Below are 27,431 nucleotides of genomic sequence, written 5' to 3'. Positions count from 1 at the left end.
TGCTTCTTTCAAAAACCAAAGAGAAGGGGAAAGCGCCATTACAGGAACTAGTGACCAAGAATCTGTCCGATGACCTGCATCTTGCTAGCCAAGTGCATTTCAGAGACAGACTCCAAATCTGAGCTTCAGAAGCACAAGGGGGTGAACCAAGCCTCTAACAGAGCATTCTCCTGTTCTACAATTCCTCAAAAAGTCAGTAAACGTGGGGCGACAAAAACCCAACACCAAAAAGTCAATCCGCAATGAAGCAACGCGTCACACAACCAGGGAGGTAGGGTTTAAAATTTAATGGTTTTCCCCCCCGATGGTTCGTCAGCGAGCAAAGAATACTGCGGCAGTTTTTGTGTGTCCGTGGTTCCACCCAGAGAATAAAATAGATCTATATATATATATATATGTACATGGAAACTTCCAGACAATTCGAGAGTGTGCCATGCAGGAGGTTCCAAGCAAAGGCTGGCTGGCAGTTGCTTGGGGAGCCAGAAGGTGAGATCAGAAGAATTTGGGGGAGAGGCGCAGGCGATTCCTGCTTAGATGAATTGGGGAAGCGACTGGAACGGAAAGCAATGGCAGGAGTCAGATGGGGATGCTTTGCTCCAAACCCATCACCGTTCCCATTTGCTTCGAACGAGGACCAGAAAAGAGGGACCCTGGCAGGAGCTACAGGAGAAGGAAGGAGGACTAGCAGAGGGAGGTCCTACAGTCTTTGCACCTCCCAAACTGGCGCCAATACTGCAAACAGCGACTCTTGCCTATCACTTCCACGCACCATAGTCGAGGAGACAATACTTTTCTTCTCTGGGCAGAGACCGCCACTTGCTCCACCGGAGTTGAAGGGGGAAGCCCTCAACACTCCCCACCCCAGCCTCTCCCTCACCCACCACAACCCACTGAACTAGGCCCAGTTGCTTACGCCGCCATGTTTTTCCCACAAGGCTTTGCTACAGTGCCTCAAGCGACCTAGCAGCTCCGTGTGGCTCCTGCAAGCATCACGTGGGAATTCTGGCATTGCAAGGCTCCCCCAAACTGCCCACCCTGTTGGGGGCAACGCTTTGGCTCGCAGAAAACGGGGTGCGCAGGGTTTTTTCCCCACCACGAAGGGAAACATACCATGAGCCTCACTGGGAGCAGATCCGCGCTCAGCCATGGAACCATTTCAGCCAATGGTGGGCGGACAAGCCGACTGAGCAGGGAGCCACCAGTGAAATTCTGAGATCTCCTTCCAACGCTGGCACAGATCCCACTGCACACCTACAGTCTGTCTGCCCCTAGTCTGGGTACCCATCTCCCACCTACCCAACCCACAGTTCAAACGGCCTCTTTTTCATGTCACGTCCTCCCTAGCTGGGGAGTCATACACGTTGGGAAAGGTACAGAATGTAACGCAAGGGTTTCTGTGTACCAGAAACTGCCCTCCCTCTTCTGCTTGCATTGAGAAGCAACCCGGGTGGCCTTGAATTTTCTCAAACTTGCCTGCTCGTTTCAATAGGTTTATCTGCCTATAGGTGACACTTCCCCTCTGTCCGCCGTGTCAGGAAACGAACACACCCCACATGTGCCCGCTGCTCTGCCATCCTTTTCTGACTCTTCTCTAAATGCCCAATCCTTTAAGCTCTTCCATTTTAAGGTATTATAATAATAATAATAATAATAATAATAATAATAATAATAATAATAATAATAGATGGTGTGCAAAACACTGAAGTATGATCCAAACCACTCGTGGAAGGCAAACTCCAATCGGCTAGGCCAGAGGGCAGTTCTGAGGGGCAAGGAGAAGGAGAAGAAGTTCCATGCGGGGCTGTGGCAATATTTGTGAAGGAGATCTAGGCTACGTACTTCCAAAAATCAAATCTGAGAAGCTGCCAGGCTCCAGGCCAGGCCAACCACGAGCTCTTGCAGAACGAGGTGGGTTTGTGCTGGTGATGATCATCCCGTGTTTCTCTTTCCCGCCCCAAAGTTTCAGTGCCTCCGTTGATGAGGCCGGGCGTCGAGACACCGTTCCCTCGAGCGAGCAAAAGTCTCGGTCTTAGGTCACCCTGTAAGTGGAGGTGTTCTTGGGCTCCGTACTGGGCACGCACCAGTCGTCGGCTTCCTGGATGGTCTGGTAGTGGCGCCAAGCCGATTTGTTGTACACCGGAAGCCGCTCCACAGAGTCTGTTGACAGGGCCTGGGAAAGGGACAAAAGCAGTGTGGGATTAGGGGCTCCTAGCAGGGCCAGGTGCACGGCCAATGCACCTCCAATGGCAGCTCCAGGGCTGTAAGTGCCCAATCCACCGTGCCTTCAACCCCCTGTACCTGGCAATGCCCACAGGGACCACCAGGTGACCATTGTGGGCCCTGCAAGTTGGGGGGCTCACTCCAAAAGGGAGAGCCAGTGTGGTGCCCTGCAGATGCTGGACTACAACTCCCATGATCCTCAGCCACTGGCCAAACTGGCTCAGGGAGATGGGCATTGTAGCAGTATAGATTTTTCCAATGCCAGGTTGTATCTTTGGGGTGTGTGTGTGTGTGTTTTTAAGGTATGTGTGGGGAGGGAGAGACAGAAAAAGTAACAGCCTTCCCACAGTCCCTATTTTAATAGTAACAGGAGACTCATATGGAGTTCTTGTGCAGAGTCAACGGCTGAAGGAGGGTCACAAAAACTCCCGTAGAGGTTCTCCTAACCCAAACATGCATCCAAAACAAAGGTCCTCTTCGCCCGGGCTTCTTTTGGAATTCCCAGTGACACTTCAGGGCTTTCGGAAGAAAGTACAGTGAGGGGGGAAAGTATTTGATCCCCTGCTAAATTTGCCCGTTTGCCCCCTGACGAAGAAATGACCAGTCCATAATTTCTACGGTAGGTTTATTGTAGCTGTGAGAGACAGAATAACAACAGGAAAAACCCCCAGAAACCCAGAAGACAAAAGTCAGAGATTGATGTGCATTCTAATGAGTGAAATAAGTATCTGAAATAAGTACCTATCAACCAGCCAGATGTCAGGCTACCTGGTCTCTTCACTGTATGTAACGAGCTGAGATTAGAAGCACCTGCTGTAAGGGAGAGGTCTTACCTGTAATCCCAGCTCGTTACAGTACCTGTACAAAAGACACCTGTCGACAGAAGCAATCAATCCAGCAGATTCCAAAGTAGCCACCATGACCAAGACCAAAGAGCTGTCCAAGGATGTCAGGGACAAAACTGTAGACATGAACAAGGCTGGACTGGGCTACAAGACTAAATTCCAATAAATTTTTTGTTATTCTGTCTCTCACAGCTACAATAAACCTACCATTAAAATTACGGACTGGTCATTTCTTCGTCAGGGGGCAAACGGGCAAATTTAGCAGGGGATCAAATACTTTTCCCCCTCACTGTTAACACGTGTGGCAAAGTTAACGCCCATCCTTTAAGCCACCACCTAACCGGAAAGGTTACGAGTGCTGCATCCAAAGATCTGATGCTGGCCGGATAACCCAAGAAGTTGGAGAGGATTCCACCGAACAGTGGAGTCAGGGGCTCACAGTCAACAGGAGAAGAGTTTCCCTGCCACGCCCACTTTCGTAGGCACTATGAGGCAATGACCCAACTGATGTCACTCGTGGACTCTCTGCCCTTGATTTTGTTCCAAGGCAAATGACCTCAGGAGCATAAGGTGCACAAGTCCTTGGTCCTTGGCTCAGCTGAGCTGCTCCAAAGCAGATGGCCTGCAGAGCGAACATCCCTAACCTTTCGTTTCAAACGCGTGTTACGATTTTCATTACCTGGCCGTGTTTACCACGCCACTGCTTCCTTGTGGTTTAAAAATTTTACCTGATTGAGAAATATTGTATCAATCTGCTTTTAATAGGTAAAGGGTAAAAGGGACCCCTGACCATTAGGTCCAGTTGTGGCCGACTCTGGGGTTGCGGCACTCATCTCACTTTATTGGCCGAGGGAGCCGGTGTACAGCTTCTGGGTCACATGGCCAGCATGACTAAGCAGCTTCTGGCGAACCAGAGCTGGATTTTAAATTGTGGCAACCTGCGCCCTGGGACCTAAGGATGAACAGCGGGGTAAACTGATAACGATAATAATGGCAACTACAGCCTCTTGCGGAGAGATCCACAAAAAGACAAGCCTGTTAAAAGGAACTGATGTCCAGCTCTGAGGGCCTTCTGGCGGTTCCCTCGTCGCGAGAAGCCAAGTTACAGGGAACCAGGCAGAGGGCCTTCTCGGTAGTGGCACCCGCCCTGTGGAATGCCCTCCCACCAGATGTCAAAGAGAAAAACAGCTACCAGGCTTTTAGAAGACATCTGAAGGCAGCCCTGTTTAGGGAAGCTTTTAATGTTTGATGCATTACTGTATTTTAATATTTTGTTGGAAGCTGCCCAGAGTGGCTGGGGAAACCCAGCCAGATTTAAGGTAAAGGTAAAGGGACCCCTGACCATTAGGTCCAGTCATGACCGACTCTGGGGTTGCGGCGCTCATCTCGCTTTATTGGCCGAGGGAGCCGGCGTACAGCTTCTGGGTCATGTGGCCAGCATGACTAAGCCGCTTCTGGCGAACTAGAGCAGCGCACGGAAATGCCATTTACCTTCCCAGCGGAGCGGTACCTATTTATCTACTTGCACTTTAACGTGCTTTCGAACTGCTAGGTTGGCAGGAGCTGGGACAGAGCAACAGGAGCTCACTCCATCACGGGGATTCGAACTGCTAACCTTCTGACTGGCAAGCCCAAGAGGCTCAGTGGTTTAGACCACAGCGCCACTACTATGATACAGCAAGAAGGGGAGAGAAGGGAACTGGGAAGACAACTTTAGATTTGTATTGGATGTAATTATAGTAATATTAATTGGATGTAAATATGTCAATTTATTTGAAACCTGATAAAAATTAATTAGCAAAAAAAGACGTGCATAAATAATAAATTATTATTATTATTATTATTATTATTATTATTATTATTATTATTATTACTACGTTCATCTCTCCTGAGAAGCAGGAAAAGAACAGCTCCTCAATGGGTCAATATGTGAAGAAACCAGGTCGGCACTCAAAAGAAGGAAGTCACATTTGCGGGTGAGGGAAGGAAGACAAGGACGAGACCAACTCACCTTCAAATAGATGACAGCATCCGTCCCAAACCCCTCCATGGAGAAGAGCTGAAGGTCACCTTGGAAATACTTAGCGTAGAGTCTGGAAATTGGCAAGCCATACCCAAAGCCAGCCTGGTTTTAGCAGGAGGAAAGGACAAGAGTGTGGTTAGTAAATGGTCTTCACTCTCTCTCTCCCCCTCCCACCACTCTGGGCCCAGTTAAGAGCACATACCAGGGGCGTCCCTCCGGTCCCCAACTCTGGCTTGGGTGCTGTGGAATACATGTAGCTGAAGAGCCGCTCTATCTTGCGCAGAGGGACCCCACCTCCGCGGTCGCTCATCTGCTCCAAGACAGGGAGGGAAAATAGCATCAATTGTGATGGGGTAGGGGGGGGCAGTTACTGCTGCTAGACGTTAATAGTAATATTAATAATATTATTTATACCCCGCCCATCTGGCTGAGTTTCCCCACCCACTCTGGACTGCTTCCAATAGTGTGTTAAAAACAACACAGCATTAAATATTAAAAACTTCCCTAAACAGAGCTGCCCTCAGATGTCTTTTAAAGATAAGATAGCTGCCTATTGACATCTGATGGGAGGGCGTTCCACAGGGCGGGCGCCACCACCTAGAAGGCCCTCTGCCTGGTTCTCTGTAACTTCACTTCTTGCAATGAGGGAACCGCCAGAAGGCCCTCGGAGCTCGATCTCAGTGTCCGGGCTGAATGATGGGGGTGGAGACGCTCCTTCAGGTATACTGGGCCAAAGCTGTTTAGGGCTTCAAAGGTCAGCACCAACACTTTGAATTGTACTCAGAAACTACTGGGAGCCAATGCAGATCTCTCAGGACCAGTGTTATGTGGTCCCGGCGGCCACTCCTTCTGAACGATTTCCTTCTGAAACTCCTCCCTTCCCAGTCTCCCCGCTTACCCTGATGGAGAGGTCTTCTTGGCCCAGGGACACCATCACCTTGATGGGCGGTAACGTGAGGCTGGACTCGTGGCTTTCTACGGTGGCTCTCATGGCGTTCTGGAAGACAATGGAAAAACGAGGTCTCCTCTAGCCAGACTTTTCTAAACCAGACCTCCCTGCCCCACTGGGTTGAATATTTCAGCTTTCAGATTCCAAAAAATGTTGCAACAAGACTTGGGCATTCAAAAGACACTTTGGTTGAATTAATATAATTTAGCGTTGCTCGGTAAGTAAACTGCAGGTAAAATTGCATAGAAATCATTAAACATGATCCCCAAGTACTTGCAGTTATATATTATTATTATTAGTTAGCATGACGTGACATTTTCAGAAGGTAAAATCAAAATTACTTGGTTTTCTAAAAGCAGCTTAGGTGATTCTTCATCAAAACTAGACTTAGAAAGCTAAACGCTGTCCAGCCAAAAAAATAACAGAAGACTGGAATTCCTCACACTCAAAAGCATATTTTTAAGACCCTTCACTGAATAAATTTGGAAGAATTAAGCTTCACACCCAACGGGCACAGGTTTGCTTCCTGCACAGTTAGAGTGTACCTCAGCAGTCGGCCATTAAGAACAACAAGGAAATGCATACTGGGGGGAAAATGGCCGACTGCCATAAAGGTAACTCAAGCAGGTAACTCGCTATGGATCCACAAAGGGATTAGGATTCCGCTGGAAAAGTCAGGCGACAGTTTCCTCCAACTGCTCTTTTGCTCAGTAATATTTATTGCATTAAACAGACATGCGTGTTTGAGAATTTTTAAAAAACAGTTATTGATCTCGTGTGATTTTGATTTATCAAAAGTAACAAGACTGCTTCCCATGCCAGAATATGTGACGAAAAGAGGGACTTCCACTGACTGGTATTAGTCATTGTATTATAAATTGTTATTGTTATAATGAGGCTATTACTGGACTGTAATAAATAGACAATTATTATTATTATTATTATTTATACCCTGCCTATCTGGCTGTGTTTCCCCAGCCACGCTGGGCAGCTCCCAACAAAATATTAATAGTAATTTAAAAAGCAATAAAACATCAATCATTAAAAACTTCCCTAAACAGGGCTGCCTTCAGATGTCTTCTAAAAGTCAAAGAGCTGTTTATTTCCTCGACATCTGAGGGGAGGGCGTTCCACAGGGAGGGTGCCACTACCGAGAAGGCCCTCTGCCTGCTTCCCTGTAACCTCACTTCTTGCAGGACCTCAGTGTCAGAGCTGAACGATGGCGGTGGAGACGCTCCTTCAGGTATTATTATTATTATTATCAAAACCGCAGGGAAGAATTACCTTGAACAGCTCGAATAGCATGTGGTACAGGTGAGACGGGACATAGACCATGTGGATGGACTGGTCAGGGTGGTTAGCTAGGAAGCAGGAGAGGAGAGGAGAGGTCATTGAAAGCACAACGGCTGCTATTCTCTACCTTCCCTTCCACCAACCCGCCACGTGCAAGTCGCCCACGCTTCCTGCTGCATTTACCTGCCAGTTTTCAGAAACGCTGCTTTATCCACACAGATTCCATGTTCAAGGTTAGATGTTCTGGCTCATGTCAGGTGCTGCCCCCAAGATGCCACACCCCCAATGCTTTCATGCCAAAAGACAGGATGCCTCAGCCACTCAACCAAGCAGAGAAGGCCTCACAAACAGAGGAGACTCCTTGCATTTCCCTGCTCCCCGAAGCCTTTCCCCTGGCTCCTTGGTTGGATCCCTGGCTCCCTGGGAGCCCTCCAAGACTTCCTTCTTTTAGCTCCCCATCAGGCTGACATTGGGACGCGGGTGGCGCTGTGAGTTAAACCACAGAGCCTAGGGCTTGCTGATCAGAAGGTCGGCGGTTCAAATCCCTGCCACGGGGTGAGCTCCCGTTGCTCGGTCCCTGCTCCTGCCAACCTGGCAGTTCGAAAGAACATCAAAGTGCAAAAGTACCTTCTGGCGGGAAGGTAAACACCGTTTCCGTGCGTTGCTCTGGTTCGGCAGAAGCGGCTTAGTCATGTTGGCCACATGACCCGGAAGCTGTACGCCGGCTCCCTCGGCCAATAAAGCGAGATGAGCGCCGCAACCCCAGAGTTGGTCACGACTGGACCTAATGGTCAGGGGTCCCTTTACCTTTACCAGCTGACATGTCAGCGTTTCTATTGCTCTTCGCAAGTCCTTCCCCCCCCCCACTTCAACATGCACAAAACTGCTCCCATTTCCCACAAGCACAATCCCCAAATGCCTCTATAGTCATACCTCGGAAGCAGTGCCGGATTTACGTATAAGCTAAACAAGCTATAAGCTTAGGACCCCACTCTCTTGGGAGCCCCCCAAAAAATTAAAGGGGAAAAAACAACTGGATGTACATTTCCAAAATATAAGATAAAAAACAAATAAAATAAAACGTACATACAGCATCAGTGTTTTGTGTTGCGTATGGACCTATTAGGTCCATAAATTACCGTATAGCATATATTCAACACAAAATAGCAGCGACAATTTGTTGTTGACAAAGGGCAGCTGGACATATAAACGGCCCCATTACCTTCAGTAGCTTAGGGCCTCATCAAACCTTAATCCGGCCCTGCTCGGAAGTCGAACGGAATCTGTTTTGGAAGTCCGTTCGACTTCCAAAACGTTCGGAAACCAAAGCGCGGCTTCTGATTGGCTGCAGGAAGCTCCTGCAGCCAATCGGAAGCCGTGGAAGCCCCGTCGGACGTTCGGCTTCCCAAAATAGTCTGCAAACTGGAACACTCACTTCCGGGTTTGCGGCGTTCGGGAGCCAAAACGTTCGAGAACTAAGCTGTCTGAAAACCAACATACGACTGTACGTAATTCTAGTTGCTGCAGAACCATTAGATTTTGCAAGCTAGTATAAAGCAGCGTTGGAGGTTATGCACATTTATTCAATGGCAGAATGCAACCGTTTGGATGTCTGATATCAAATGTGTGCTGATATGTTTTCCCTGTTCATGAGCTGGACTCTCCCTCCCCCCAAATACTATTGAATGGTTGGGAGGGTCCACTTGTGGGCTAAATGCTTTCACCATCCTGAACAGAGTCCTGCTGAAACAGACCAAAGATCCCTCCAATCCAACATCGTGGCCCGAACGGATGCCTCTGGAAAGCCCACAAGCCAAGCATGACTGCAACAGCCCTCCCATTTAAACTGAAATCCGGGGTATACGGCTCCTGAACATGGAGGCTCGATCAATTTAGCCATTGTAGCTTCAGTTTTTGACAGACTTCTATGTGAATCTGGGTTGTCTGCTGTTAGTTAGTGGAACTTGGATGCTTTTAATGGGTGATGCAAGTGGTTTGTTTACCCCTTGGTGATACCTGAGAAGCAGAACCACTATCTGCCCCTGTCTAGTTTATCTTGCTTATCTTCCACCGCAAACCCAGGAAAAAGAGACCTATTGTTAATAAACTGTAGGGCTCTTCCTTCCTTCCAGAATGAACACGATGGGCTGCATAATTGTGAAGGAGAGATTGTTTGACTGCAAATGACCACTGAAAAATAGCAAACGAGAGCTTGTGTTTTTCTGTCTTTTATTAATTCAAGATCAGTATTTGCGTTCTGTCAAAAGGCTGCTCTGTATTTATTAGAAAATGCTGGAAAAGTGCAAAACCAATATCCTTACTGAACCGATTCAGTCCTGAATGCAAAAAAATAAAAAAATAAAAATGCAAACATGCCCCTAAGTCTTGATGAAAGAGATAAGTTAAGCATCTACTTTAAGTTGTCCGTTAACTAGGATTTCCCATGACTCCGATTTCCACATTGCAAAGAGCTGCACCTGTTGAATTCTCCATGCCATGCCGCCAAGTAAAGGGACGGGAGCTGCTATCGTTTGGTTTAGGAGGCGATAAAAAAAAAGCCACAAGGAAGGAAGCCGGGATTCTAGCAAAGCTTTAGCCACTGAGCCACAATGCTAACCTTCAGGACAGCCTGCTGACTGAATGATTTACTTACTAGGCCACGGGTGAGGTCCTGTTCCAGAGGCTGAATTAAAAGGGGGAGGAAATGGATGAGGCCAAGAGTTGCTCTACAAGCTGAAAGGATGGACTATCTTTTATTTCATTTAAAAAGGGAAGCCTGGAGAGAAAGTTACGCAGTCCAAAACAGAAAGAGACTACCCTAGGGCATTTTTCACCCGTCAGAATGTTATTACGAAGCCCATTCCCCCAAAATTACACTCCAGTGTAAATTAAGGTCCTGTCTCTGCAACATTTATGATTATGAGCCTCATATTCAGATGGAGGAGGAGTACCTCTGTTTATCAGGAAGCCTTGCAAAACCTGTCGAGAGGACCTGCCACAGCTGGCCTGCAAGAGCAGTACTGATCACGTCTACTCAGAAGTAAGCCCTGCTGAGTACGACAGGCTTGCTCCCAGGTAAAGCAGAGTTAGGACAACGGCCTTCATCGATGCCCACCAGCTCTTGGCCTATACACCCCCGGAGCACCCATGTTTCCTTTATCACCCCGCATTTAAATGAACCCTCTTTTCAATGTTGCCGCCCTGCCTTCTGGCTCTGCAGGACTCACCGTTCACTTCCTGGATCTCCAGGTCAGGAGAAGCCATGTAGTATTTGTCACACAACAGCTTGGACATGTCGTAAGCATCTGCGGCAGGAAGAGAGACCCAATATTTTAGGTAGCTGCAGGAGCACAGTCTGCTTTTTTAAAATAATAATAATAATAATAATAATAATAATAATAATAATAATAATAATAATATTTTTATTCATTTTCCAATAAAAATCTTCCAGTTATTAACAAATCAGATCAAATCATATACAATTATTGCCAATTATAAATTCCAAATTAAATAATTTCCAGGGACTCCCCATGTCCTGGTTTTAGATGTAACATCTTTTATTTATATTTTGCTTTCTTGCTTGTTGGTTCCAATTTCATAATTCTGATTGTCCATCTTCATTTTATCAATTTGTCAGTCTCCGGTAAAGGTAAAGGGACCCCTGACCATTAGTTTCAGTCGTGGCCGACTCTGGGGTTGTGGCGCTCATCTCGCTTTAGTGGCCGAGGGAGCCGGCGTACAGCTTCCGGGTCATGTGGCCAGCATGACTAAGCTGCTTCTGGCAAACCAGAGCAGCGCACGGAAATGCCATTTACCTTCCCAGCGGAGCAGTACCTATTTATCTACTTGCACTTCAAACTGCTAGGTTGGCAGGAGCAGGGACAGAGCCATGGGAGCTCACCCCATTGCCTGGTTTCGAACCGCCGACCTTCTGATAGGCAAGCCCTAGGCTCTGTGGTTTAACCCACAGCGCCACCCGCGTCCCGCTTCAGTCCGGTATGTGACTCAAATTCTTGTTTTAACAAGTCTTTAGATCTAATTAGCACAGTCTGCTTTTGGAGCTCTTTTAACATGATGGTTTTGCTGCACGCTGGTATGAATTACAAGGGGCGGCTGCTAGGTGATGGGATTAGGGAGTATTTTTTCCCTGATCTTCCCCTTAAAGACCCAGCTGGCCCCCCCAAGTAATAAAATCAACATTCGTCAAATAATAAAAGAGAAACAGATGCAACATGAGTTGTATTGCTTCTGCTTCTTTGCCACGGAGGACTCTCTCTCCGCTTCTCTCTTGGTATTTCCCTTTTTGGGAACACTAAAACTCAGCTATGAAAGAACTGCCTGGCTTCGGTTGTCTGTGCCCCGGTAACCTGCAGGTTAGACTACCACCAAGCATTGCACGTGGGGCTGCCCTTGAAGACAGTTGCAAATGAGGCAAGATTAATTGACCCAAGGCCTTGGGTAAACAGGAAAAGTCTTAGCTTGGTGTGGAAATGTCAACAAGGACGGTGCCTGGCGTGTCTATCTGTGGAGAGAATTCCACAGACTCCTGAAATGGCCTGTTCTCATGTGGCAATCCCCCTCACTGCCCTCAGGTGAGGGCCGTGTTCAAAACTCCCACTGTTCTAGGCGCATTTTGCGACAGGGAATTTCATTAGCAAGGGCAGTTTCTGAGCTCTGGGCACAGTACTGCACCAATGATTTCAGATTAAAGCTGCAGAGTGAAAGGAAACAAGGACCGTTTTCCTCCCCTACTTCCAGCTACTCTCTGAAGAGAAGAGACCCTCTTAAGAATATTAGGGGGTGAGCAGGGGAAGGACTAGACCATGTGAAAAATGAACATAATACAGTGGTACCTCGGTTTCCGAATGTAATCCGTTCCGGAAGACTGTTCGAGTTCCAGAACATTCAAAAATTCAATACGGAAGCCTCAATATGGTAAACACAATATGGACGCCGCATGGCATGTTCAACTTCTGAGGTGTGTTCAAAAACCAAAGCATTTACTTCTGGGTTTATAGTGGTACTTCGGGTTAAGTACTTAGTTCGTTCTGGAGGTCCGTTCTTAACCTGAAACTGTTCTTAACCTGAAGCACCACTTTAGCTAATGGGGCCTCCTGCTGCCGCCGCCGCGCCGCCAGAGCACGATTTCTGTTCCCACCCTGAAGCAAAGTTCTTAACCTGAGGTACTATTTCTGGGTTAGCGGAGTCTGTAACCTGAAGCATATGTAACCTGAAGTGTATGTAACCTGAGGTACCACCGTACAGCGTTTGAAAACCAAAATCTTTGTCAACGGAGACGTTCAAAAACCGAGGTTCCGCTGCATTTTAGCTGCAGTTCATTCATTTTCAGGAAGGGGGGGGGGAGACGCAGAAGATAAAAGCCCACCGACCTCTGACCACGTCCGAGACGTTGCAGTTGGGATCGATGCTGCCGATGTGCTTGGGGTGGGCCGGGTTGGTGCTGCCGTCGAAAATCAAGGCTGTAAGGGGGGGAAAGGGTGAAGTAAACAAAGGCAGAAACCATGACATGTGGTAACCATGACAGGACAGGAATGAGGAGATCCTGGAACACCAGGAACGGGAGTCGGGTTGCCCCACGCATGGGCGACTTCACTTCGAGGCAGTGACAGGCCCCAGGATATGCAGAAGAATAAAAATTTAAACTGCTTTAAGTAAAGGATTGGGAAGTATGTAGGTAAAAAGTGAAGGTAAAGGACCCCTGGTGGTTAAGTCCAGTCAAAGGCAACTATGGGGTTGTGGCGCTCATCTTGCTTTCAGGCCAAGGGAGCCAGTGTTTGTCCACAGACAGCTTTCCAGGTTGTGTGGCCAACAGGACTAAACCGCTTCTGGCAGAACGGGACACCATGACAGAAACCAGAGCACACAGAAATGCCGTTTACCTTCCTGCCACAGCAGCACCTCTTTATCTACTTGCACTGGTGTGCTTTCGAAATGCTAGGTTGGCAGGAGATGGGACACAGCAACGGGAGCTTACTCCATCGCGGGGATTCGAACCACCAACCTTCTGACTGGCAAGCCCAAGAGGCTCAGTGGTTTAGACCACAGCGCCACTACTATGATACAGCAAGAAGGGGAAAGAAGGAAACTGCTGTGAAAAACAGGGTGGGGAGACAACTTTAGATTTGTATTGAATTGTATTAATTGGATGTAAATGCGTCAATTTTTTTGAAAACTGATAAAAATTAATTAGCAAAAAAAGAAAAAGGACTTGCAGAAGCAGTGTTACAGACCAGGAACAAGGAGGTTTAGGGTTGGACAGGAATCCAAGATGGCTGCCACTGAACTCACTGTGCTGGTTAATCAACATGCGGATGGAAATGCGGCTCAGGTAGAAGCGGTCCAGGAAGTACTGGATGTTTTGGTTGGTGACGGGGTCGTCCCCATAAGCTTCTTTGTACTCGATCACACCCTGTGCCATGGTGGGGACCACGTCGTTGTGGCGGTTACGGATTGTGACCAGGGCGTTCGTGAATCTGGTAGGAGACAGGCCACAAAGGAGGAGGGGAGAAAAATAAATCTCAAAAACGGGAGGTAGGTCTTCTGTCTGAGAGCGGAACAACGTCCTTCAAATTTTTCTGACTAGGCAAGGGCCCAGGTCTCCTACTCTTCACTGTGTGCTAGAGGAAAATCACACACCCTGCCCCATTAGGGCATCTCATTGGCGGGTGGGGGGTGTTAAACATAATTTCTGCAGATTCCTTCTATGAGGGGTCTTTAAAATATGTTTTTTGGGGTGTGAAGAATAACAATCTGCTATTATTTTTGTGGTAGGTCTATGTCTGATGAAGATGCACATAAAACCGCTTTCAGATTTTAATTTTACCTTCTGAAAATATTAATACATAACTGCAAGTACTTGTCAATCATTTTGAATGATTTCTATGCAATTTTAGAAACCTTTTGCTTCCCAAGCAAAGCTAAATTATATTGATTTAACCAAAATATTATTTTGAATTCCCAAGTCACGTTCCAGTGGGAGCAGACCAAAGCCCAATACTGCAACAACTCCAGACAAGATTGTTGACATTCTCCATGCAGGAAAGATGTCACATAAAAAGTGGCTTTGCAGTGATGCTCTGAGGTGGGGTTCTTGTATGAGCTGTGCTCAACAGCCTCCTCCCTCCCCCAAAAAACCCAAACTCACTGTCCCAACGTCCCTTGGTCCTCAGGGTCTTTGTCCAGGAACACCATGATGTCCAGCAAACTCTGCACATACCTGGTAGGAGGAAGAGAGAAAGAAGAGTAGGGACCACTTGGACGGAGAAGAAGTTTGTGAAGAGTTGCCTGTGGCCTTCATGGGCTGGGTATGGGAAGACCGCCAAGACCACAGAACACCGCTTCTGAAAGACCTGCATTGGCTCCCAGTACGTTTCCGAGCACAATTCAAAGTGTTGGTGCTGACCATGAAAGCGCTAAATGGCCTCTGTCCAGTATACCTGAAGGAGTGTCTCCACCCCCATCATTCTGCCCGGACACTGAGGTCCAGCTCCGAGGGCCTTCTGGCGGTTCCCTCACTGTGAGAAGTGTGGTTACAGGGAACCAGGCAGAGGACCTTTTCAGTGGTGGCGCCCGCCCTGTGGAACGCCCTCCCATCAGATGTCAAGTAAATGAACAACTATCTGACTTTTAGAAGACATCTGAAGGCAGCCCTGTGTAGGGAAGTTCTTATGTTAGGTGGTGTTTTTAATATTAGGTTGGGAGCCACCCAGTGTGGTTGGGGAAACCCAGCCAGGTGGGTGGGGTATAAATAATAATAATAATTACTGTTAATTATTATTATTAGTGTTAGGGCAAGAGGCTAAAGGAGAGACACATATCTTTAGACCACAGAATCAAAGAATCATAGAGTTTGAAGGGTCCTCAAGTCCAATCCCCTGCAATGCAGGAATCTTTTGCACCACATGGGGCTCAAACCCCCAACCCTGAGATCAAGAGTCTCGTGCTCTGCTGACTTAGCTACACTCAGGGCTGTAGATTTGAGTCCCACGCTTGGCAAAAGATTCCTGCCTTGCAGAGGAGGGGGTGCACTTGCATGACCCACATGGTCCTTTCCAATGCTACAATTCTAAGATTCTTTGATTCTATGTATATACAGTGGTACCTCGGGTTAAGTACTTAATTTGTCCCGGAGGTCCGTTCTTAACCTGAAGCACCACTTTAACTAATGGGGCCTCCTGCTGCTGCCGCGCCACTGGAGCACGATTTCTGTTCTCATCCTGAAGCAAAGTTCTTAACCCGAGGTACTATTTCTGGGTTAGCGGAGTCTGTAACCTGAAGCGTATGTAACCCGAGGTACCACTGTAAATGCGTACAGTGGACGCTCGGGTTGTGAACGTGATCTGTGTGGGATGCAAGTTCGCAACCCCCAGCACTCGCAACCCACGCCTGCACACGCGCAGGTTGCGATTCAGGGCTTCTGCGCATGCACGACCGCCAAAACCCGGAAGTAACCCGTTCCTGTACTTCCGGTTTTTGGCGAAAAAACGCAACCTGAAGCGGCTGTAACCTGAGGTATGACTGTATTTGTGTGAATGTACATGGACAACCGCATCACCTATATTCCACTTGCATCTCTCCTTTGGGTTTTGATCTGTGGGAAATCAAATGGAACTTTTCAAACAAAAGTGGGGTGCTGCATGGAAGGAAAGAAGCATATTTATTAGTAGCTGGGAGGTGCTGATAAGGCAACAGGCAGGTTTCAACGCCAGCTTGGGCACTGGGTGGGTGCAGGGAGGGAGAGGGGGTTTGCAGCAATCAACTTGCTGCTTTGCTCTGCAGTGGGGGAATCGCGGTTTTCCTACGCCGCGTTTCTCAGGCAACTGCAAAGGGATGTGAGAACAGGGCGAAGCGAAGCAAACAAACAGTCCCTCATCACGTGCTTCCCTCAAAGTAGGACAAAGTTCGTGCGAGCCGCTTAAAAGCAGCGGCACCTTCAGGCGAAGAGAAAACAAAACAAAAACCCCTTCCTGAAAAGGGGCAGGGGGAGGAAGAAAAGGGGAGTGAGGGAAACAGAAGTTAAAAGACCCAAGCAGGCAGGCAACCGGCCAAGCATCTTCCTTCCTTGGGAACTGAATCTGACAAGGTGCTACACTTTTCTGAGCATGCGTAGGGAGCCATGTGAGTGTGCCGCAGCAAGAAAACAAAACAGAGTGCTGTGGCACCGTGAAGCCTCCTTTGCCAACCTGCCGCCCTCCTGATGTACTGAGGCGTTCACAAAGGAAGGATTGAACTCTGATTAATAAGAATACACACAGAGGCTTGAACCAGCAAGACTCTGGGAAGGGTGTGTATAATAATCTGTGTGTGTGTGTGTGTGTGTCTCCACCCCTTGGCCCAGGTCGTTTTATTCACAAAAGAACTTTTTACAGAGTGTTCGTAAGAACCAATCAGATTTCTTCTGAGCATTTCCACAAACCCCACGTGGGGAAAAGTTAAACTAATTAAAACTAATTAGCATGCATATTTCTGGGGTAAACAAAGAACAGAACTACAAAGGAGAACATTTGGCAACCCCTGAGGTCATAAACAAGCAATATACATGATAAGGAAGATGGCCAGGAGGACAGCGATCATTATCACCTTTATGTGAAACCTGTTTCCTGGCCCTAAGATTAACATCCTGAGATTAACATATTGGAAAGGCTACTTCAAAGAAGCTTGCCCACTATCTTTGATGACCCAGGAGCCTGCCTGGCGAAGCAACTGGGCTGTGTACGTGACTGGTGAAGAAAAAGAAATGGAACAGGGATGCAGAGGTGTGGATTGATCAAGAATCATATCAAAATAGTTTAAACCCAGTCAACGCAATGCTTTCATTGCTGACACAGATGGCTTACTCTATATTTGTTATAATTCCTCATAGCAATCCCACCTGATCCCTACAATGTACCTGGACTGAAACGCCCATCCGTTCCGCTGGCTGAGGCTGGTGGCACTTGCATGTGGAGGGTACCGGGTCGGTGATGGATGCTTTAAAGGCCAACAGATTTATTGTGGCATCAGGTTCCAAGCAGAGACCTCACCTGCTCCCTTGTATGTTTACAGTGGTACCTCAGGCTACAGACGCTTCAGGTTAAAAACGCTTCAGGTTACAGACTCCGCTAACCCAGAAATAGTACCTCGGGTGAAGAACTTTACCTCAGGATGAGATCAGAAATCGTGCGGCGGCGGCGGGAGGCCCCATTAGCTAAAGTGGTACCTCAGGTTAAGAACAGTTTCAGGTTAAGAACGGACCTCCGGAACGAATTAAGTTCTTAACCCGAGGTACCACTGTATTTCTTAAGAGTCAGCCGCCAGGTTCACCCACCCAAAGACTCACAGCTGCTGAAAGTGTTTTAGAGCACAATCTGGGCGTTTGAAACTACATGCCAATCCCTCCCCAGCCCCGTCGAGACATGCCACATCCCTCCTCGATGCCTTAGAATATTTAAAAATATTTAAAAATCGGGTTTTTAAAAAAAATTAAATTGGATTTTTAAAACAAAATGCTTTGGGAGGAAAAATATTTCTAAAGATAGTTTTCTGTTTAAGTTACATCATAGTCCAGAGGCTATTCATCAGGAAATAAGGATTTGTTTTAAGTTTTTCATGTGTGCTAAAACACAGTCTGTTTTTTTAAAAAAACAACAACGTTTAACCACATCAGTTAACAAACATGGATACATATGCTATAACGTTACTGTTTTAGTTTAAAATATTGTTTAAATTGTTATTAAGGAAATGATTGTTTTTCTCCTTCCAATAAAGTACAGCAGAAAAGTTGTCCAAATATAAACAGTTAACTTATTAAACCTGACAATAATTTCATAATTATCTATGTGTTTCTAACAGTATAACCAAATCAGTAATTTTTGATATAACTGTAAAAACTACTCTGAAAATTTATTATTCCAAAAATGAAACCTTCATCTGGTTGCAAATATTAAGATAATACCAGCAAGAGTGAGTCTATCTGTAAAAAAATGATTTAAATCGAGTCTTACTGACTAGTGATTTAAATCGTGATTTAAATCAATTTGATTTAAAGCAAATCCACCCTGCTTAGAACCTATTTCCACTCTGACACACAGACACACTTTTGCAGATCAGGGCAAGAAAAGCACTGCGTTATCCTATGTGCTCCAAATCATTATTCCTAAACATATCTACACGGCCCCAAGCAGCCAGTCCCTTTAAAGCAGGATGCCAGCACAGCTGATGGGAGTTGTAATTCAAGGGATGATGGGAGTTGTAGTACAGCAACATCTGCGGCTCCCTCTGCTGTTTCATGTTTCCCTCACATAACAACTCCCTGATCTCCACCAAAACCACCGGTCCTTCTAACTCAGAGCTGCCACCTTACCACCAAAAAAAGAGAAAAGAACGGCAGCCATATTTTCGGTTTGAGAGATTGCAAAAAGCCCGTGTGCTTCCAAGGCAAAAGGGGGGGGGAGAGCACCTTGACAATTAAATTATTGAAACGTAAGCTCTTGTGGAGGGACGTGGGTGGCGCTGTGGGTTAAACCACAGAGCCTAGTACTTGCCAATCAGAAGGTCGGCGGTTTGAATCCCCACGACAGGGTGAGCTTCCATTGCTCGGTCCCTGCTCCTGCCAACCTAGCAGTTCGAAAGCACGTCAAAGTGAAAGTAGATAAATAGGTACCACTCTGGCGGGGAAGGTAAACGCTGTTTCCATGTGCTGCTCTGGTTCGCCAGGAGCGGCTTAGTCATGCTGGCCACATGACCCGGAAGCTGTATGCCGGCTTCCTCAGCCAATAAAGCAAGATGAGTGTCGCAACCCCAGTCGGTCATGACTGGACTAATGGTCAGGGGTCCCTTGACCTTTAAGCTCTTGTGGACTGCAATGTTTGCATAAAGTGTTCATGTCATGCTAAAGGCGGGTGGCGGGGAGGTAGAGGGGATTAGCTGGGTGGGGTTTAGATCAGGAGGTAACCAGTTGTGGCTGCATTCATCACAGGCTACTTTTCCTTATGAACTTACTTCCACTGCCCCTCGGATAAACCACGCTTGTCTGTCAACCTTCAGTGATGGCCAGCAAAACCCACACTTAGAAGGGTTTTCCTGGACCTATAGCAGAAATAGAGACCCGCGTGGCCCTCCAGATGTCGTGGCCCGAGCAATGGGCTTTGCTAACTGGGGCTGATGGGAGTTGGAGTCCAATAACATCTGGAAGCTCACAGGGTCGCTATCCCTGGCCTACACAGATAAGAGCGAGGTTATTTTTTTAACGCACACAAACAATGGCTGGAAAGACAAGCTCATGTGGTCACAAAACGCAAGGAAGCACAGTCTGTACAGTGGTACCTCAGGTTAATAACTTAATTCATTCTGGAGGTCCGTTCTTAACCTAAAACTGCTCTTAACCTGAGGTACCACTTTAGCTAATGGGGGCTCCCGCTTTATTGGCCGAGGGAGCCGGCGTACAGCTTCCGGGTCATGTGGCCAGCATGATTAAGCCGCTTCTGGTGAACCAGAGCAGCGCATGGAAACGCCGTTTACCTTCCCGCCGGAGCGGTACCTATTTATCTACTTGCACTTTGACGTGCTTTTGAACTGCTAGGTGGGCAGGAGCAGGGACCGAGCAACGGGAGCTGACCCTGTCGCGGGGATTCGAACCGCCGACCTTCTGATCAGCAAGTCCTAGGCTCTGTGGCTTAACCCTTCAGCGCCACCCGCATCCCTTCTACACAGGGTTACCCGAGAGTAAACCCCTTTGAACTGAACAGGACTGATTGATTGATTGACTGACTGATTGATTGATTTAATTGAATTTATATGCCACCCTTCACCAAAATATCTCAGGGCGGTTGACAGAATAAAATACAAGACAAAACACAAGAAAATAATTAAACCAAAACAACAACAAGAAGAAAACCTCAGTTTGCCCAGACGTATTTAAAAGGCTGTAGAGTATTAATCAGCCAAAGGCCTGTTTGAAGAGGAACATTTTTGCCCAGAGTTTAAAACTATATAATGAAGGTGCCAGACAGGCCTGCCTGGGGAGAGCATTCCACAAATGAGGAGCCACCACAGAAAAGACCCTTCTCATGTTACCAGATCCAGACCTTACACAGAGGAGGCACACGAAGAAGGGCCACAGAGGATGAACACCGAGTTTACATTTCTGAGTAGACTTGTGCAGAATGGCTCTGTAAAAGAGCCCTGTGAATGAGAAGCCCCCAGGCAACTGCTGAAGGGTGTTGGGCACTGTGAAACTGCCTTATATCGAGCCAAAAGACCTACCCCTCCAGCCAAGTAACATCCGCTCCAGGGCTGGAAAGTTACTTTGGTTTGGCAGGCTGGATAATAAAGGAACCTCTGATCATCCTCCGAGGCCCATCTTCGTGTCTCCCCTCCATGAGAGGACTGGAGGGTGGCAACACAAGAACAGGGCCTTTTCTGCAGTGGCTCCCTGTCTATGGAACGCTCTCCCCGGGGAGATTTGGCTGGCATCTTCATCATACACCTTTAGGTGCCAGGCAGCAATTGTTCCTCTTCAGGTAGGGTGACTGACATCCGATGCACTTTTAAATGTGCTGTGGGAGGGAGCGTATTCTTAGTTTGTTTTTGTTCTTGTTTTTATTGTGTATGGTGTTTTTTATATATTGTGATTTTATCTGCCCGTAAACATCTAAGCAAACAGAAGGGACTCACCAGCTTTGCACCAGCTGAACGGAAGGGGTGCTGAGCACACGGTCTGGGAGAAGGTTGATTTCCTTCATGATGTTTGCCAGCCGGACAGGGAGTTCTTGGCGGAGGAAAGTGAATGAGGTCTTCTCGCAGGCATTGCTGGATCCTGAAAAGAAAAACACACCCTGCTATCAGCTGTTCTGGCGCACGCCCCAAGGAAAAGGTTACGCCAGCCAATATTTATTTATCTGATTGCTGCATTTCTATTTTTTCCCCTCTAGGAGCTCAAGGTGTTATGCATGGGTTCTCCCCCTCCTCAAATAGCCCCCACAACAACCCTGTGAGGTAGGTTAGACTGAGAGGCAGCGACCGGCCCAAGGCTTTATGTCGAGTGGGGATTTGAACCCTGGTCAGGATCCCAGGTGCCACTCTGGAAAGTTATTGCAAACCAGCCTGCGATCCCCAGCGAAGGTCCCCTAATCGGAGGATAATCTATAAAATTCTAGCCTTGTAAGATACAGATCAGGCATAGGCAAACTTGGCCCTCCAGATGTTTTGGGACTACAACTCCCATCATCCCTAGCTAACAGGACCAATGGTCAGGGATGATGGGAGTTGTAGTCCCAAAACATCTGGAGGGCCGAGTTTGCCTATGCCTGTTCCATATCCTGCAATTAACTATGTTACCACGTACCTACAGTATTACAAGCGCAACATGCATGCATGCGTGCGTGCACACAAACACACACAAATTTTATATCTTCCTTCACTGTCCCCTCCATATTTATGATGACAAAGGTTCTGATCAGGGAAAGCTCAGGTGACGCTCTTAGTATTTAAGGTGTCTTAACGGCTCTCTGTTGCTTTTGCTATGTTGGAGTAAGATAACGAACACGGAATAAGCTAGCTGCTCAGGCTCTGCTCCTTGAAAGTCGCTAGACCGCATGATTGTAGAGAACAAACTGCAAAGAAAAGGTGGGCAAGTTTCTGCTCAAAATTTAGAAACAAAATGGTAGATTCAAGCAGTCAGGCGCCAAGAGTTTGTATAGCCACACACTTTGCCATTTCAGCTGCTGACAAATCCATTCACCCAGCTGCTACTGCTCCATTTCTGGGGTGGATTTCCAACATCTGCTACGGATTACTCAATGGGCAAGAAAACCATTTCCTGGGGTAGATGGAAGCGCAGAAACGGAGAAAAACACCACAATTCTAACCACGTCTACTCATAAGTAAATCTTCTTCAGTTCAAAGGATCTTAAAAGGTAAAGGACCCCTGACAGTTAAGTCCAGTCATGAACGACTCTGGGGTTGCGGTGCTCATCTCGCTTTACTGGCTGAGGGAGCCGACGTTTGTCCGCAGACAGTTTTTCCGGGTCATGTGGCCAGCATGACTAAGCCGCTTCTGGCAAAACCAGAGCAGCACACGGAACCGCCATTTACCTTCCCGCCGGAGCGGTACCTATTTATCTACTTGCACTTTTTGGCGTGCTTTCGAACTGCTAGGTTGGCAGGAGCTGGGACAGAGCAATGGGAGCTCACTGCGTCACGGGGATTCGAACCACCGACCTTCCAATTGGCAAGCCCAAGAGGCTCAGTGGTTTAGACCTTTCAAAGGATCTTACTCCCAGGCAAATGAATTAGCATAGCAGGCCTTAATCCCTCACATGCAACTGCTGGAATTTGTTTTCGGTGGCACAGCTTGACCTTGAAATCCAAGGTGGTTAAAAAAATAATACCCAGCTTATTTTACAAAAGTCCTGAGAGCTTAAAAAAAAAGAAAAGCAGAAACCACTGTAATGCATTAGTAAGAAGCACGGGGTGGGGGTGGGGAACCAGCTTTCCAAAAACACACACAGGATTGGATGGTGTTATTTCCAAGCCCTGCCACCTCCGAATTCTATAAATCAAACCGTATGGAAACAGGGTATTTCTCTACTAACAGGAGGAAGGTCTGCAGACAGCAGGGACGTGATGTGTTTATTACTGAAGCAGATGTGTGGAAGCAATTTATGCTGTCAAAAAAAGGAGGAAGAACCCAAGGTGAGAGCGCTGGGCAAGGACAGGGAAACAGGGAGCTGTTCAGCAAACAGAGGAGACAGAAAAGCAAGTAGAGGATTTAGGAGAAGGCAAGCTGGGCCATATACACCCAAAGGTTTTCCCCACCGCCCCCACCCCTTTCATCCAAACTCTCCCCCGAAGAAAACCTGCACACAGGTCAAAGAACTAAGCAGCAAGCTGAGCTGTGCAAGCAACTGCTGGAAAGGGAGACAAGGACTCCATTGTGCATGTTTCCGTTCGCTACCGAGGCAAAGAGTGCGGAGTTCTTTATTTAGCCCCGCTGTTTTGAAAAGAGCGTCAGACACCATTCTCGCAGGCTTGGAATGAAGCACTGCAGGGAAAACGGAGGGAGGGGGGAATTGGCCAGAAAAACCAGCAAGTGGGGCTAAGGGAGGTCTTGACGCTGAGGATCCCCCAATCAGCACCGCTTGTCCTTCATATCCTTCAGAGGGCATCACACAAAACTCCCTCCCTCCCAACTCAGCAGCATAAACCCAGAGCGAGGAGGCAAGGTCTTTGCAATTCACAAGAATCGCTTCTGCCATCAGGGAACTTTGAAATTTTGTCCGTCCTGCCCTCTCCCTCTCATTCATCTCTGAGGTCCTTTCAAAACAGCAGTGTGTCTGGGGAGATGTCAATCCAGGTGGAGGAGTGAGCAAATCCTGGCAAAAGGGGCACTGTTGGGAACAGAACCTTAGAAGTTGTACCTGCCCAGATTTAGTCCAGGTGTTTGGCTTGCAACCTTGTGGATAGAGGGAGACAGCGGTGCTGTCCCCGCTCAGATTTGGGTCATTTAGCAGCATTGAAACTATACTAGCCTCCTGCAGGTAAAACTGCTGAACCAAATGACAATTTTTTGGGGGGGGGGGAGTAGGGGGCTGAATGCAGCAATTCCCTAGTTCATATATATACACTTTTAGCCCCCAGGCAACACTGGTCCCGCATTTAAGCAGAGCTTTCTGCATATCCCAAATCTCTCAGAACCGTGGCAATGGATTAGCAAGGAAGGGCACAAGAACTCTATACAAAACAGAATGTTTACGTACAGAAACGGGAACGATGCAGACCCCTTTTATCTGAGCTACACAGGGCATATTTACTTATGGAAGTGCACTCTGTGACTTGTGGAAGCCCAGAGATCAGCCTGAAGTATCTAGTTGTGGAAATGGGTGTGTGTGTTAAAGGCATGGGAGCACACAGGAGGAAGAGATTTACTGGACTGCATGGGAGGCAACGAATAGGCTAAATTTGAGGAAAGTTGGGTGGCTGCACACTTACGGCAGCGGGGTGGGGAACTACATGTGCATAGGAATGTTTATCTACTTATATAATCTTTTAACTGGAGATGTCATTGAACCCGAGACCTTCTGCACACAAAGTGAGCTATGCTCCCAATCTTCTCTCTCTCACACACAAACAAGAGGAAAGATCACCTGTTCGGCTGCCGGACATTCCTCCATAGATAAACAGGGAATGCTGTTCAGAGAGCCAGATTAAAGTGTTACTTGGTATATTTACGCAGAGGAGAGGTGTTCTGAGGTCATCTCACAATTCACCTGGTTACACTGAACTGTTTGATCCACAACTGATCTACAAGGCGGCAATTCTGTAGGCAAACTGACCTGGCAGCCAATTCCACTCAACTCAACAGGACTTGCTTCTACTCACACTTGCACAAGACCACCACCATGTCAAACCTGTTCAGGTACCAGGGACTTAGAACACCTGAAACAGAATAACTCAACTTTGATGAAGTCCCAAGCGCAGGGGATGGGCTTAACAAGGTTTGGGAGGCAAAAGGAGAAGCGGGTCCTTAATCCAATTTAGCTGGGCACAGGTGGGGGGGCAGCCGGTTCTCGCTTCCCTAAATCATGCATATTATCTCACTTTCCCCCCTACAAAACACCCAAGGCAGCTAAGAAAAATAACGCAGCAACCAGTGGCTACAACTCTACATGCACTTACCTGGGAGCAAGTCCCCACCCCCCTCAAATCAGGTCATTCCTTGCACTCGCAAGACAAGAATGTGCTCCGAAACTCCCCCTCCCTTTTAATTCACCATTAAAAATAATAATAATCTATGGAGCAGAAGCAAAGCAGAAACGCAACCAAAGCTTCCCACCCCTTTTGTTTGCCATTAAAAAAAAAACTTCTTGTCTGTCGCTGTTGTTTAAGTAGCAACAGAGCAGATGGAAAGAGATTTAAACACACATTTGTGCGGATTGGCTTGTTATTTTTGGAGACAGCAGGGAGACCCGGCTGGTGGGTCAATGCGCCTCCTTCCCCTGCCTGCCCGCCTCCCTCTGCCCGTCCACGCACCGAAGTCCAGGAACTGCTTCATGGAAAGCGGGGACGGCGAGAACTTGCTGAAGTGCTCGATGTACTTGGGCGCCCCGGCCAGCGCCGAATGGCCCTTCAGCAGGCAGCGTAGGAGGCGCATCGCGGCGGCTGCACTGGCACCAGCCAGGCCCCGGCAGGCCAACTCAGCGGCCCTCCCGCCTTGCAACAGCCGACCCGCACTCTCGGGCGGCTCAGCGAGCGACTGGCAACAGCCCTGGAGGAGCCGCCAACCCCGGAAAGGCACAGCCCCGCCCTCGCCCGCTCCCGGCCAATCCGAGGCGGGGGCCCGCCCACCCACTCCGACGGGCAGCCGCGGCGGAAAAAACCAAGACGTGGCCGGCCAATGGGAAGGCGCTCGGCACCACGTGGAAAAGGAAGGGGAGGGGAGACACGCCCATTTAACTCTTCCTTTTTCTGCCTGTTATTGTTGCCGTCGTCGTAAGGTGCTGTTCTAGAAGTCGTCCGATTTGTAATTGCATGTTTATCGCTTCTTGCATCTATTATATCCAGGGCCGGATTTAGGTTTGATGAGGCCCTAAGCTACTGAAGGTAATGGGGCCCTTTGTATGTACAGCTGTCCTTTGTCAACAACAATTTGTCGCTGTTTTTTGTGTTGAATACATGCAGAATTTATGGACATAATAGGTATCTAAAGTCATTTGCACATCAGAATGTAGGCACCCTATATATAGAAATGAGCAAACCGGTGATATTTTAGGAAGCAGGCTAGCAGGCCTTACATCATACTTACTTAGGAGCCTAGGCAACACAGAACACTGTTGCTGTATGTAGGTTTTATTTTACTTGTTTTTTATCTTATATTTTGGAATGTACATCCAGTTAGGTAAAGGTAAAGGGACCCCTGACCATTAGGTACAGTTGTGACCGACTCTGGGGCTGTGGCACTCATCTCGCTTTATTGGCCGAGGGAGCTGGCGTACAGCTTCCGGGTCATGTGGCCAGCATGACTAAGCTGCTTCTGGCAAACCAGAGCAGCGCACGGATACACCCTTTACCTTCCTGCCGGAGTGGTACCTATTTATCTACTTGCACTTTGACGTGCTTTCAAACTGCTAGGTTGGCAGGAGCAGGGACCGAGCAGGGAGTTCACCCCATCACAGGGATTTGAACCGCCGACCTCCTGATCGGCAGGTCCTAGGCTCTGTGGTTTAACTCACAGCGGCACCCGCATCCCGTACATCCAGTTATTTTTCCTTTAAATGTTTTTGGGGGACCCAAGAGAGTGGGGCCCTAAGCTATAGCAGCTTGTTTAGCTTATATGTAAATCTGGCACTGATTATATTGTATGTATTTTATGGAATTACGATTTGAATTCCGAAGAACTCAGATTGTAAGTGTTCTTGGCCAACACCCTATGGTCCACTTGAATGAAACTTGAGGAACACTGCTGGGCTGTGGACCACGGTTTGGCAACCCACCTGGGTGAGATAATTATGCAGACTGGTAGTTTTTGAAAGCTTATTTGCTAAGGCTAGGCAAGAGCTCCGTCTCGGTCACAGATCGCCTGCCCAAGAGAAATACCAGCTTTGCTATTGATAAGCAAAAGCTTTGTAAGTGCACTTTGTGAAGGCTACCATCACAGAATCATAGAAGAGTAGGAAGGAACCCTGAGGATTGTCTCATCCAACCCACTGCAATGCAGGAATATGCAGCTGTTGCCCCATACAGGGATTGATCCTGCAACCTTGGCTTTATCAGCACCGTACTCCAACCAAGTGAGCTAGAAACTAGGAAGACTGGATGCATTCGTAACTTTTCTGTGCTGCGTCTCCAAAGCAAAAAGCAGCTTCCAGAATAAAATACTACACTGTGTACTAATTGATAATTAATAAATCAATAATTGATCATTAAGGCAGGCTTCCTCAACCTCAGCCCTCCAGATGTTTTTGGCCCACAACTCCCACGATCCCTAGCTAGCAGGACCAGTGGTCAGGGATGATGGGAATTGTAGTCTCAAAACATCTGGAGGGCCAAGGTTGAGGAAGCCTGCATTAAGGTTTAGCAAGAGTTACTTCTGAGTAAAACACAG

At 47.6% G+C, this 27,431-nt stretch overlaps 1 protein-coding gene and 1 long non-coding RNA gene across 3 annotated transcripts; one reads left to right on the top strand and one right to left on the bottom strand.

Annotated features, from left to right (window-relative positions):
- Positions 1-272: 272 nt before the first annotated feature.
- PDK2 (pyruvate dehydrogenase kinase 2) lies at positions 273-25,591 on the bottom strand. Of its 2 annotated transcripts, XM_083583318.1 has the most exons (12): positions 25,361-25,591; positions 21,005-21,146; positions 14,496-14,567; positions 13,640-13,824; positions 12,721-12,810; positions 10,558-10,635; positions 9,984-10,013; positions 7,322-7,398; positions 5,987-6,085; positions 5,291-5,398; positions 5,077-5,190; positions 273-2,170 (listed from the first exon to the last, which is right to left on the bottom strand). In XM_083583318.1, exons 1-12 carry the CDS (start codon positions 25,479-25,481, stop codon positions 2,030-2,032), a joined length of 1,257 nt encoding a protein of 418 aa, XP_083439444.1. In that variant the 5' UTR covers positions 25,482-25,591; the 3' UTR covers positions 273-2,029. The 2 variants fall into 2 exon arrangements, with proteins under 2 accessions (XP_083439444.1, XP_083439445.1); XM_083583319.1 differs by lacking the exon at positions 9,984-10,013 and having other exon boundaries at positions 25,361-25,580.
- LOC310748210 lies at positions 2,178-4,300 on the top strand. Its single transcript, XR_014541204.1, has 3 exons — positions 2,178-3,420; positions 3,507-3,830; positions 3,982-4,300. It is a non-coding gene; the product is annotated as an uncharacterized lncRNA (long non-coding RNA).
- Positions 25,592-27,431: the final 1,840 nt, after the last annotated feature.

The sequence above is a fragment of the Podarcis filfolensis genome, assembly GCF_964270895.1.
Source record: "Podarcis filfolensis genome assembly, chromosome: 13".
Lineage (NCBI taxonomy): Eukaryota > Metazoa > Chordata > Lepidosauria > Squamata > Lacertidae > Podarcis > Podarcis filfolensis.
This window is presented reverse-complemented; position numbering and strand designations above follow the sequence as displayed.